The sequence below is a fragment of the Echinops telfairi genome, unplaced genomic scaffold, assembly GCF_000313985.2.
Source record: "Echinops telfairi isolate 266 unplaced genomic scaffold, ASM31398v2 ScPeMD7_31;HRSCAF=116, whole genome shotgun sequence".
NCBI lineage: Eukaryota > Metazoa > Chordata > Mammalia > Afrosoricida > Tenrecidae > Echinops > Echinops telfairi.
In genome coordinates this window covers 60,907,404-60,920,732 of record NW_022103928.1, presented here as the reverse complement: position 1 = coordinate 60,920,732, position 13,329 = coordinate 60,907,404, and the positions used below count along the sequence as shown (strand labels likewise).

Below are 13,329 nucleotides of genomic sequence, written 5' to 3'. Positions count from 1 at the left end.
TGATGGAGTGTCCTGTGTGGTGGTAGAAGTGTATGAATGCTGGAATTTCAAAAGACTGTAAGCATCATGTCTGCTTCAATTTTTATCTTTTATTAACGTTTAAGGTGCCTACACAGTAAGCACTTGGCAAATATCTGAATGACCAAATGATTCCCAGGATGAGTTGGCTGGACAAGCAAACACGGGGGCTCGGGCTGGTTGGCCACCTAGGCTGCAACCCCCACGGCCAGCTCTGGAGGTTTTATGTTGAGAATCATCCCACATGTCCCATTTCCGCGGAGAAGGGAGGCCCATCTCCAGCTCTTCTCCCCACCACACGCACAGCAGTCAGAGAAGGTTGAGGAGTTTATTAGGAAGTAAGAGAGGCAAAGAGATCCCAGGTGACACGGGGAAAACAAAACAAAACAAAACAAAAGCCTCTGAAAATGTCCCTCCAAGCAAAGTGGGGGCCTGGCCTTCATCTCCCCCAAAAGACAAAAATCGAGTGTGTTAGCAACAGCACTCCCTGGCAGCCACCTAGCCAGGGCACGAGTGTCTCAGCCAGGACAGGTCCCACTCCCTACCAAAGGGGTGCCTGAGACAGACCGTCTGAAGAAACAGCGCAGAGGCAGGAGGAGCTCTAAGGAATGGCTGGCAGGGAGAGGTGGGAGGACCACACACAGAGTCCCGGGCTGTTGGCTCTGAGTGCCTCCAGATATTGAAAAGTAGTTCTATAAAATGTTGCTGAAAAGGTCAAGTGTCTAATGTCTCCCCGAGTCCCCCTGGACTCCTCCCCACATGCCACATCAGACCCCCAGATGTACATGGCAGAGCTCAAAGGCCACACTTTTGAAAAGAGGAAAACGAGAACCAGCCCTGCTCTGTCAGGAGAGAAGGCGCTGGCGGCTGCTGGGCCTTCCCGCGCGGGCCTGGGTCTGTCAAGCCACTTCCCAGCAGCATCCCGGCACAGCTCTAGGTGAGAGTCTCACCTTTTGTGACCTGTCAAAGGAAAATGGACATTTAGATAAACTCAAACACATCCCCGCACACCCCTCTCCCCGCCAAGATCTCATCCCCCCGAAGAAAACCTTGCTGTTAGCAATCCAACACGTAAACACCAGGGTTCCCTTCAAAGGCCTCCAATCACAAACCAAGCTCACTGCCACGAGTGGACGCCGACTCGCGTGGGTTCCCCAGACGGCCACTCTTTACAGGGGTAGAAAGTCTGGCCTTCTCCCTTGGAGTGGCTGGTGATTTCACACTGCTGGCCTTGTGGTTGGTAGCCCAACACACAACCACGACGCCTCCAGTCAGTGCCAACTCAGAGACACTACAGCACAGGGCAGCACTGTCCCCGCGGGTTTCCGAGAGGAACTCTTCACAGGAACACAAAGTCCCATTTGTCTCCTGCTCCAAAGATCACTTAAAAGGATCTCATTTTAGATCCCAGCAGGGAGAGGGCAGGCAGGGGGAGAAAAGCACACAGCTTGGGGAATCATGGACCTGGCTAAAAGCAGGCAAAGGACTCCCTTTCTCTATTTTCCTGTGTGCAATCCACTTTCCGGGTTTTAACAGCAATAAGTGGAAATGTGCATCTCCCTGGGACAGCCCTTGTCTCACTGAGGAAGGCCCTCACCCACCCTACTCACCCGAGCTTCAATGTACTCTATTCTCCGTTCAAGGGCTGTCAACTTCTCATTTAGCGTCGCGAGTCTTGAACGACACGACATATCTGGTAAAAGGAGGCTGCTGTTTAGGATTAATGTCACTCCAAACACAGACACACACACCCAGTAACTAAGTTGAAAAAGGAGGAGTGGCGCATCATGCAGGGTACAAACAGGGGAAGGGAGAGAAGAGTCGGACGTGTTTCAGAGATGCAGTGCTCAGAGTGGATCAGCAGATAATGTCCCCCAGACTCAGGATCCTGTGACCACGTACACCTGGCAAAAGGGACAGTGCACATGTGATTAAGGTTGGAAACTGAGATCTGGAGGTGATCCTAGATTATCCAGATGGGCCCATGGAGTCACAGGAGTCCTTAAGAGTGGAATTGCATTAGAGAAGTGGGTCGACTACAGAGGAAAGATTCAAAGCCTAAGAGAGACTTAACGGGTCATTGTTGCCTTTGAAGATGGAGGAAGGGTGCCACCGTGAGCCGAGGGATGCAGATGACCATGAGAAGCTGGGACTTGGCCTCTGCTGACAGCCAGCAAGCCTTCAATCCACAACAGCAAGGAACAGAATGCTACCAACAAGGGCAAGCGGCAGACCCTCCCCTAGGGCCCAGAGATGATGCGGTCCTGAGTTTAGCCCAGTGAAGTGGAATGCTTAGCTATGCAATGTCCGTGGGTGAAGCTCCGACATTTGAGGTTGTTTGTTACAGCAGCAAGAAAAAGTGAAGACATCAGGGGAAAGAGCTGATACCAAGGGCTCAAAGAGAAAGTAAATGTTTAGAAAATGATGATGGCAATGTGTGTATAAATACGCTTGATATACCCGATGTATGGAATGTTGTAAGAGCCTCCAATAAAATGTTACTTTTAAAAAAAGAATACATCAAGGCTCTGCGGACAGCCATTTGCAAATAGGCAAAGGAAGCGTTTCAAGGCAGGAAATGACAAGAGGAAGAAAGCGATCTCAATTGAGAGGAAAAGGGAGAGGCCCAGGAAAACCAGAAACTGGTCAACGGGGAAGTGCCCACGCTCCCAAGCTCGTGGGATATGCCTGCAGTTCTACTGCTGTGGGGAGCGCACGGCGTCTCATCAGCATCTGCACAGCCATCATGGAACAGAGAGCTTGAGAACAGCCAATACCGACGGGGCCCACACCCCATCTGGGAAAAACAGCTCAAATGCCCTTTCCTCTGGATGTTCCCAATCTTCTTTCCTGTCACTCAAAATGGAACCTAGATTTTTCACTGAAACATCTTTTCCTCTGCAAACTTTTCCAAAAGATGACTATTCTCAACCCCCAGGAGAAAAAGGTATCTAGCCATGCTAAGTGTTTCCGAATACCTCTCCCGACAGGTTTTTTCAGCCAGTTCTCAAAAACCTTCACTTTGTCAGCCTTTAAATATCTGCTCTCCAACACACTCTCCCACTCGATGATTACAACACTTGGCTAACAACCTTCCCTTTCATCTCTTCCTCGCTTGTCATGCAAAAGCATGACATTCAGCATCCATTTTTGACAAATCTTGCTACACCCAACCTGTGCCTTAACTTTCATTTTGTGTCCACACCTTACTCAACCTGCCTCTATCAGCAGCCACACTACTGTCACCAGAATCTGATTCTAGAACATGGTCGTCATTCTAAATGAGCCCTGTCACCATTAGCAGCCCCTCCCCACTCTCCTCCACAGGCCCTGGCAGCCACAGGGCTACTTCCCATCCCGATGAATAGGGCGATGATGGGCAGCCTTCCTCATTCTCTCCCGTCTGCTAGCACCCAGGCAGACCTCAAGCACCTCAGCACCCCGCCGCTCCTGGGAGGCAGGTCCAACAGGAGCGGGTCTCGCCCTTTGGGGTTTTGGGAAGCACAGCAGCACACCCTCCTTGCTCTTCAGGAGGAGCATGAACGGCCTGTCATTTCCCATAAAAAGAAACATACCGGAGTTAGGCGGACATGGGGGGTGGGGGGGGCGGCGAGAAGGCCCTCTCAGATTTCTGGTGTGAGAGATCCGTCCGTCTGGTAAGGAAGCACAACAGAATCCAAGGACAACACTTCGCTACTGGCCCACCTGCACAAGCACGGTCGACAAGTAGATGTGTTCACCTCCAGAAACCTTGACTGTCCTTCAGCTCACATTACGTTCAAACCGGGGCTGGCAAACCTCACTGCAGAGTGAGGTCATGTACACACGGTCACCAGACTGGACCTGACAAGCCCAGGTCTTGTCGAGGGGCGTGACGGTGTCTCCACACACCACCTGGCTCCAGCTTTCCTCTTGCTGCACGTAACCTGCCACTCACTAAAAACATGACCGCGGCCTTTCCCATGGCTGGCTGCAAGCAATTCTTAGCCTCCAGTAAGAGTCTTGATTTCGTAGGAATAGGAACCGTGTCAGTGGATTCTTACTCCTTTCTCACATCATCTGACATGTCAGGGGTCACAACAGGCATGCTCTATCGGTTGGCTAAGTACAGAAACGGAGGTTTTAATATAGCCACTTCCTCTATTTTCCTCTTTACTACGGCACATTCTGAATCTCACGCAATGAGCGTGTACTTAGCAAGGGAAATAAAAGTCAAAAGCTGTGCCGATCTGTTTTAAGGAAATCCACTAGGTTCAAAGTGCTGAAGGGAGTGGTAGGGCGAGGTCGCTGCATCTGAACCAGTGTCCTCCAGCAGTTCACTCAGTCGGACAAGCCTGAAAGAGAAAACTGCAGAGAGATCCTTTGTCACATACACACAGCCGATGACAGCTCACAGGAAAGAGGATGGAAACCACCGAGGCGCCATCGATGGAGGAATGGGGAAACCAAGATGGTGCAGACATACCCATCAATGGAATACGAATAACGAAGCCATGAAATACGAAACAGATGAATCTGGAGCCCATTATGTAGGGCGAACTAAGTCCATCACAAAAGGTTGTGTGGCCTCCCTATTATAAGAAGTGAAGAATAAGCAGTAAAGTAACCATGTAAGATCAGAAGGTCAACATTTACCAACAGCAAAGATGAGAAGATGAGGCAGCACCGGAAAGCTAGACTAATGGAAACAATGAAAATAATTAGGAGGTTGACAACACTGTCTAAAAGCTAATGCCATGTAGATTGTATAAAAATTGCTGTTAAAATGTCTGTACGAAAATTCCAAGTGTAAATATAATTTTGTGTGAAGGTAATTTTCTGTGTAAACTCTCACCTAAAAACAATAAAATAAAATTTAGAAGAAAAAACGAAGGAAGTTATTAGCATCTTAGGAAAGCTGTCCCCTCTGCAGAGTCTCTGCGGTCAAGGTGGGGACGGTCAAGATTGCTGTCATTTTCTAAAAGGCCCACAGCTCCCTCAATAAGCTCTTATGGAGGCTGCACCACCAAATCATTGCCATACACACAACAGAAGGGTCACATCAGAACTGATGCCAAGGGCTGACAGAGGGAACGTGTATCTCACACACCACTCTCTAGAATCCTCCAATGACAAGACATGGACTCCCAGCTCTCCTAGGGTCCATCCAGTTTCTCGGTCTTTGCCTAAACTCGTGGGTCACTCTTCAGGGACTTGCCTGAGCTACACTTAATTTCTCAAATTACGTTCATTTTTAATCTTGCTTCCCAATTGTTTTCCCTTACTGATAATTTTTCTTCAAAATAATTAGGTTCACTTTTTTTTTTTTTAGGTTCACTTTTAAAAGTCTTCCCAAACCTGTAAATTACTCCCAAACCTTAGGACATTATTATCACTTTAGGGAAGGACAAAGGCTTGGGCTGAAGGGTCACTGTTCCTGGCACCAAAGTAACATTTTGGGCATCTGGTTTCCTCAGTTTAGGGCTTGATGGAAACAACAAGAAGGGTCATTTTCTCTGTCTGATCACAAAGTGTGACTCATACACCTGTCATTTAAAAATCTTGGAGCAAATATTTTCTTGTCTATTAAAGAAGGGGGCAATTTCTCCAGTGCAAATTCTAAAACCAAACCCTTCAATTTCCAGTCAGCCCCAAGTCTTGCCTACTATCAGTGGGTGTGATATTTATTCCAAGAAGACTCATGTCAAGACTTAGTGAACCAAATGCTTATTCATACAATTCTTTGCTCAGAAATGAAGTTATTGCATTAGCTGGGTCCAATGTGAGGGATGTGGATGATAGTCTGAGTGGGCACACATCCAAGCTCTACTTGTTTGTTAAGTTTGTTTCTTAACGCAGTGAAAACGGCCTCAGTGGCTTGTCTCACATTCCCTGTCTCTCCAGAGCAAGCCAAGTTGCAAAGCACTTCATTCTTGCCCCCGTGCCCCACCTCTCAAATACTTCAGCTCTAAGCACGCAGGGAAAAGAAACCAGTAGAGAGAGATTGGATACTCAAAGTCTGTACAGAGCTTTTAAAAGGCAGCAAAGCAAATAGGTCAGGATTTCTGAAATGCTCCCAGCTCCTTTGAACCACTTTGTCTAAGACCTTTGAACCTGGTCTGCTGACTTCAGACCCACTTACTGGCCCCACTAAACCATGCTCCTTCCCTAAAACCCCTCTTAGCGGCCCACCAAGGACATTTATCCGGCCCGCCGGGTGTTTTTGCCCCATTTTGTTTTTTACTTCAAAATAAGATGTGTGCAGTGTGCACAGGAATTTGTTCATAGTGGTTTTTTTAAACTATAGTCCGGCCCTCCAACGGGTCTGAGGGACAGTGAACTGTTTAAAAAGTTTGAGGACCCCTGCTAGACTCTGGAGCAATGAGCAATGTGTCTGAATATGTCTCACTGACACACATCTTTATACTTTCATTTTCATTACCTTAATTAAATAGTTTTCCCTATTTAATCTTCATTCTGAAATGGTGAAATCATGGAACCGAGCCAAAGCACACGAGTGGGGGGGGGGGAGAAACTATATATATAATATTGTATATTTTAAATATGTAAACAAGTATGATTTAAAATAAATATATGAAAGAAAAACTAGACGCCGCCCCCATAACTTAGGGAATTGCTAGGTCTCTGCCGGGCCTGCTCCCGGGCGGGACACCCAGGTCTGTGGAAGCAACGTCGGCCTGTCACAGGCGAGACGCACTGCTAGGAATGATTTGGGGACACTGTCGCTTTGCTTAAGGAACCCTGTGTCCCTCCGTTCGTTGGGAGGCACAGGACACTTGCTCGATGCTAGTCATACAGAGACTGCCAAGAATGGACTTGGACTTAACCTCCGGATGCGGGCGGCCGTGCCCACGGGCATGGGCACGCAGCGGCTGGGCGCTGCGCAGGGAAACACGGGCAGCGAGCTAAAGGGGGCCCCGCTTGCTTCCTTCCGCAAGAGGCCCCGGCGGCGGGGCGCCCAGGGCCGTGGCAGGGCCGGGCCGCGTTCGGGAGGCGCGCGTCCGAGGGTCCCGCGGGGGCTGGAGGGGCGCGGAGCCCCGGGCGGCTCGCGAGGGAAAACCGGACCCGAGGGCGGGCGGGCGGGCGGGCGGCGCTGCCCGGGGAAAGAGGGCTCGTGCCCGGGCGCAGAGGCCGAGGAGCTCGGCTTACGGCAGGCTCAGCCCGCGCCGCCGGCCGGGAAACGCGGGGCCAGGGCGGTGCAGGAAGGTGGGCCAGGAGGAGGAGGAAGCGACGAACGAGCGACAAGGAGCTCCCCGCAGAGGCCCCCTCGGGGCTCCTCGGCACCCCGCCTTAGAGGCCTCCCTCCGCCCTGCCGCCCCTGCTCGCCCGCTGACCGAACGAGTTGAGAAAGTCCGTGATTTTCTTGATGCTGCTGGTGATGACCTCAATGTACTCTCGGTTCGCCCAGTCCTGGTGAATCTCCCGCTGCACCGGATCCTCCTGTCCCGCCATGGCGGCTGCTTAAGGGAGAGCGACTGCGCACGCGCCCCGCCCCGCCAGGCCTCCAGCGCGCCTGCGCCGCCGGCCCACACCCATCCCTGGGCGCGCCCCTCCCCCGCCGTCACGGTCACGTGGCGCGCCTGCGCACAGCCACGCCCTCGCCGCGTGTTCGCGCGTCTCCCACGCCCCGGAACACAGATGCTCCAGCGCAGGCGGCGAGAACCGAGTGCGCTCGCGCTAGCGACCCCCGTCCGCCCCCGGTTGCCGGCCCGGCTGCTCGTTCCGGGCGCGTGGGCTCGGGTCACCGCCTCCCTCCGGAGCGGCTCCAAACAGCATGTGCAGACTCTGAGCATGAACACGCACACAGCATTAAACACAAGTCATTTTTTAAAAATCCCTTTCAACAACCCAACGCGGTGTTTCACCTCGCTTTTATCACGAGTTAAAACATTCGGCGGGGGGGGGGGATATCCAGTGATGAAGCTGCGATCAGATGGGTAGAATTATAAATAACGCCACACTGTAAGTTGGTCTGGCGCACTCCTTTCAGAAGGCATATTTTTCTTTTTCCATCTTTAACATGAGAACATTGATGGCACAGCTAATTGCTGACATCCTGAAGAGGAACTGAATGCTACCACAGCTGCCCTCTTGGGTTTTGGCGTTTTTCCTTCACGGATTGCGTGCCTGAATCTGCGGTACACAATTTTTAGGCGTCTCATTCGACCAGTACCGGGGTTTTTCATCATTGAGCCTCGGCACTTGTTATCCTTGCGCTTGGCCTGGTAGCCACGTTTGCTCCAACTTCTGTAAATAGCAGGAGCTGAGCTTCTGCAGAGACACAAGGTGTGTGTCTTCGTGCAACGCTTTCCGCGCCTGCTGCAACGACCAGTGGGAATACTTACAATAGCAAAAGCTGTTGAAATGTTTTAACCTAATCATTTTATTTATTTATTAACCTAATCATTTAATTAAGAAACATTTTAAAGAAATACAAAAACTTGGTAGCATTATCTTTTTTAAAAATTCAACTGGGGAATGGCTAAACTACTGATTATGGCAATACTGAAACCATCAAGCTTGTCCACCAGAAAACACGATCAATTGAAGACAAAATGGAAATGCAGATTTTTCCCTTGTCTGAAACTACTCAAAAATATGTCTGCTTGAGAACACTAGGAATACATTAAAAATGTCAATATCTGATTTGCTTAGCATTATCAATAATTTTATTTGGTTTGAAGAAAGATTTACAATCAGGTTTGTACAGGACATGCCTTGTATAAAAAAAGTGACTGCAACCTCAAATGACATTTAACAGGAGCTAGAAATAAACCAGTTTTAACAGTTCTTTTATTAGAGATTTTTCTAATCTACACGATGCTATTACTTCACTAGGTCCTCACAAACCCTGTGGAAATTATTACCACCCTGGAAATTACTAAAGACAGGAAAATGTAAGTGGTTGAGCATAAACTGCTGATTCCAATCTGTCTGAACTTTTCCGCATGTTCATGTAAATGATTTCTAAAACAAAGTAGATGCTGGCAACAAGGTAGCCTTCCCTATTTGAGATCCTGCTTCCTAACGATGATGCAGTGTTTGGCTCACATGTCACAGAGAAGTCAGACAGGCTACTTTTCACTTAAAGGCAGGCCCTCTCAGTTGCAAATCCCAAATCTAGCACAGATGAGTCATCTCATCCTGTGAGTTTTGGTTTCCCCATGTGTAACAGGAGGGTGGCATTGTTGGGTCAGGACTGTAGGGAGGGTTGTGGAGTAACACTAAGTGGAGGCTGGTACTTTCAAAGCATGCACTCCAGTCAGTTCATATTTATGCAGAGACCAGAAAATTAAACCTAATAACCAACAATCTTGAATCACATAATTTTGCTCATAGATTTTCATGAAAAAAAACCCAATAAAAACTACTGTTTACTTTAAAAATAATAGGTGTTGTTTTCATTCAAGAGGAAGATAAAAACAAACTTACTGAAGGGAGGGTTTTATAATTAAAAGACAAATCAAGTGCATCCCTTGTAGCACATGTAGCACAGTGGGCACCTGATGGTGGGCCTCCAGGGAGTCCCTCACGATGAACTTCCAGACAGATCTCTGCATAAGCCCGTCTCTGGGGCTCCGTTTCTACCAGCTTCACCCACAGTCTGAGTGAGAGCTCCTCTTAGTACGGTTGTACATCCCGAACGAAATGTGCTGGATGAAGACAGGAGGGCCAGTGGGTCCCTGGTTCGTGTCCTCTACGGCATCACCACAGGTGCCATACTGACAGCTGGCAGAGGGAATGGGGAGGGAACTGGAGAGACCTCCTCCTCTACCCCTCTGTAAGGGGAAGATGGAACAGGAGGGTCCTTTCTTAACTCGCAGTCAAGAATTTAGCTCTCCTTGTGTTCAGCGTTTGGTTTCCTCGCCAAGGGATCTAAAGATCCCAACCTGGTCATGTGGGTTCCAGACCCCCGAGCCCCGTGTGTCCGTGTGTCCGTCCTCTGCTCCAGATGCGGGGACGGGCGATGGCTGGACGCAGAGGCCGATACTGGTGAAGGCACACAGGTACGGAGTGGAACTGGCCGACCCCCCTGGAGACTGTCCGGAAACCAGGTTTTCATGAGGTGAGTAGCTAGCCCAGCCCGGCCCCTACATTCCGGGGGTGGGTACCCCATACCCCACCCCCACCAGCTCGGGCTTCTAGGAGACCCTGGGTCACAAAGGCGGTTGCCAGGCACCCAGTGGAGAAGAGAAGCGGCTGGGGAACAGCGGCCGCCACTGGAGCGCGCAGCCCACCGAGTTCAACAGGTGAGCCCCAGGCCCCCCAGGACCAGGCGGTGGGGTGGGGGCGGGCTCGGGTCCCACTACCGCCTCGCCCTAGCACAGGGACTCCGCGCCCCGGGAGGGAGGGGCAGCCTCCAGCTCCCCTGGCCGCTGGCCTCTTTCCCAGGTGGGGAATGTCAGGGGTTGCATGTAACCCGCCCTCGGAAGAGGAAGCCTGTTGGCCCAGGAGAACCTGACTTCTCAGGTCCAGCACCTTCCAGGTGGTGGTGGTGATGGAGGGGGTGAGTCAGGACTCATTTCCATGACCTCTATGCAGTGATGGAGAGGCTGGGGGTCAGGAGCCTGGTTCACCTTTTCCTTTCTCGTGAGAAAGGATTCCGGATCCTGGCACTGTTTTATTTGGACAGAGGCCCCTGCTCACATGGTGGTATAGCTGATACTGAATACATGTCCTTAGGGGTCATGGAATCAAGTATCTAACAACCTAGGCTGCCCTTTGGGGGTGGGTGTTTCTCGTTCTGAGGCAACCCAGATCTTTGAACTCTTCGAACGTGCAAAGGGGATGCTTACAATTAAACTGCCATCCGGTGTAGTTCACTCGGACCCACAGCTACCCTGGGGACTGCACATGTAATAAAAACCAAATTAGGTGGCGGAAAGCAATGTCACCAGTAGTTCTTTAGGAAAAACAAAACAAAACAAGTATCACAAACCACGGGCTGGCGGGGGAGATAATTACTGGATGGGATTGAATGAGAGCCGCAGCAGGTACCTTTGTGAGGGGAGAGAGAAGGGACAATTGGCTGGAGAGAAAATGCCGCCTAACACACAGATAGGTGCTTGAAATGCTAACTGAACTGAGAAACACTGGCAATTTTGAAGTATAATGATGGGAAATCTGGAGCCTACTTGCAAAAATTTTTTTCTTTGCAAAAATTTTGAGTTAGGAATATCGTGATCCTTAAAGGGTTATCTTAAAAGGATGGGTGGGGGGGGAGAGATCTGGGTCTTAACTACACGATGGGTGGGTATCCTATAGATGGGGGGACGGCAAAAAAAAAACATGTAGAAAAACTCCCCAAAATCTTAAAAATTTTGCGAAGATGGGCTTTTGGAAACTCTCTTCTCCCAGCCTGGGGTAAAATTTGAAGTCATGCCCCGGCGGGCTAGGGCTCTGAGTGACAGCTGTGCTGTGAGAAAAGCCCAAGGCTTTGAGGGACAAGAAAAGACTACTGTGTAATTAAGAGAGGTAGAATTCCTCAACGGGGAGTCTCGAACCCTGGAGGGCTGGCGTGGACTTGGATCGCTGAGCTCCAGCAGCAGGATTCCTGCATTCTGCAAGTCCATGAGCGGGCACACTTTGAAATCACCGAGGTGAGGAGAAGTGCCGAGCTTCAGCGTTAACAATATTTGGTAACACATGCTCTTCCAGTCTCATCACGAAGCCTCGGCGGCCTTTGCCACCTCAGGGTAGATTCTCTTTCGCCGCTGTTTTCCACACTGCCAACTTCCTGAAGATGGTAGGAGACAAGTCCGCTTCGTATTCTGTAAAATCGCTTTAGCCAGCGGTTCTCAACCTGGGGGCTGAGACCCCTTTGGGGGTGGAACGCCCTTTCACAGGGGTCGCCCGATTGATAACATTAGCAAAATGACAGTGACAAAGTAGCAATGAAAATACTGTTATGGTTGTGTGTGTGTGTGGGGGGGAGTCACCACCACATGAGGAACTGTATGAAAGGGTCAGGGGTTAGGAAGGTTGAGAACCCCTGGCTTAAGCAGACCTTCAGAGACGTACGGTAAGGTTTCAACTGACTAGATTCAATGCTAGCTACCATCCCCTTTATAGAATCGCTGTACCCCGACACCTCTGAGAATCTGTTCATGGGAAGTTCAACGCCAGTGCAAGTCATTAGTGAGGGAAAGATGTGAGTCTGCCGGGGCCTCTCCTCAGCGTGACCACACCAGGGAAAATGTGTTCTGATTCCTCCCCTTTAGGACTGACCGTTCATGGCAGGATACCAGCTGTGGTCACCGTGGACCCCACTGGACGAGAGCTTCCAATGGCTGCGACACACGACGCCTACACCTTCTTCCAAACACCCCTTTAGGGCCTCCCCTTGCTTCCCACACACGCCTTCTGACCTTGAAGTGCAGCTGTGCTTTCAAGAGGTCACGCTGGTCCTAGACAGCCCATTTATGGAGACAGGAATGAGTCCCAGGCTGCCTTGCCACACCTCAGAGCCCCGCAGCGCAAACAGCAAACGAGGGCTGCTCCGGAAGCCCCAGCCGGTCCGCCTCAGTGGAGTGGACTCAGTCTTTGGCAGGGTTGTCACGGCTCAGCCACCCAAGTGGACTGGGACCTTCAGAGTCTCAGACAAGTCAGCCTTTTGCAAAATCATCAGCCGGGAGCACCAGTGGCCCACTGGACTGAAGGAGCCCCAGATTCAGATGACAGTGACCATGTGCAAACAGATGCTGCGCTCCATCCTTCTGTTATATGCGACGTATAAGAAATGCACGTTCGCCCTGCAACACTCCAAGTAGAGGGTCTCCACTCAGTTCCCAGGTCTGCACCTCACAGAACGTCCACGTGGACACAACAGGGACACCAGGACACCAGCCCAGCCATCTTGGTTTGCCGTCCAGCAGTGACAGCTCACAAGCCCCTTCCCTGCTTTCCCTCCCAAAAGGGCCAGTGACACAGAGCAAGGGAGAACACTTCCCTTGTAGAGCTGAACGAGCATTTCAGAGAGTCAAACCGGCATGGCTGTGTACATGTGGCAGAGAGCCATTAAACCCACCACAGAAACCAGTGAGCCCCGTGTGACTTCACTGAAAACACCCAAGACCACCATCAGCTGGGCAAGAAAAGGGGGCATGGGAGGGGGATGGATGGAGTTCTGTGCGTCAGTGGATGGAGGAAGGGATCAGGAACCCAACGTGAGCCCAACATAGTTTAAAAAAAAAATCAAAATCAAATACTTCCTCCCTCTACTAGAAAGAGAAACGCCTAACAAGTTATACTCTGGTGCTGTGGGTAGAACAGAAGAGGGCAGAAATATTAGCAAACCTTTAGCAAAATGTA

General features: G+C 50.4%; 2 protein-coding genes across 2 annotated transcripts; one reads left to right on the top strand and one right to left on the bottom strand.

Moving 5' to 3' along the window:
- Window positions 1–332: 332 nt before the first annotated feature.
- Window positions 333–7,505, bottom strand: BRK1 (BRICK1 subunit of SCAR/WAVE actin nucleating complex). The gene is made up of 3 exons (XM_004702245.2): window positions 7,353–7,505; window positions 1,629–1,711; window positions 333–978 (listed from the first exon to the last, which is right to left on the bottom strand). Exons 1-3 carry the CDS (start codon window positions 7,468–7,470, stop codon window positions 952–954), a joined length of 228 nt encoding a protein of 75 aa, XP_004702302.1. The 5' UTR covers window positions 7,471–7,505; the 3' UTR covers window positions 333–951.
- Window positions 7,506–12,251: 4,746 nt separating this feature from the next.
- FANCD2OS (FANCD2 opposite strand) lies at window positions 12,252–12,788 on the top strand. The gene has a single exon (XM_004702246.2). It carries the CDS (start codon window positions 12,252–12,254, stop codon window positions 12,786–12,788), a length of 537 nt encoding a protein of 178 aa, XP_004702303.1.
- Window positions 12,789–13,329: the final 541 nt, after the last annotated feature.

Excerpts from the sequence above, each read along its gene's own strand:
- FANCD2OS (XM_004702246.2), top strand. The coding sequence starts at position 12,252 with ATGGCAGGATACCAGCTGTGGTCACCGTGGACCCCACTGGACGAGAGC.
- BRK1 (XM_004702245.2), bottom strand. The coding sequence starts at position 7,470 with ATGGCGGGACAGGAGGATCCGGTGCAGCGGGAGATTCACCAGGACTGG. Across the intron at positions 1,712-7,352 it reads GGACTTTCTCAACTCGTTCG|ATATGTCGTGTCGTTCAAGA; the intron begins GTCAGCGGGCGA and ends TCCTTTTACCAG. Across the intron at positions 979-1,628 it reads TAGAGTACATTGAAGCTCGG|GTCACAAAAGGTGAGACTCT; the intron begins GTGAGTAGGGTG and ends TTCCTTTGACAG.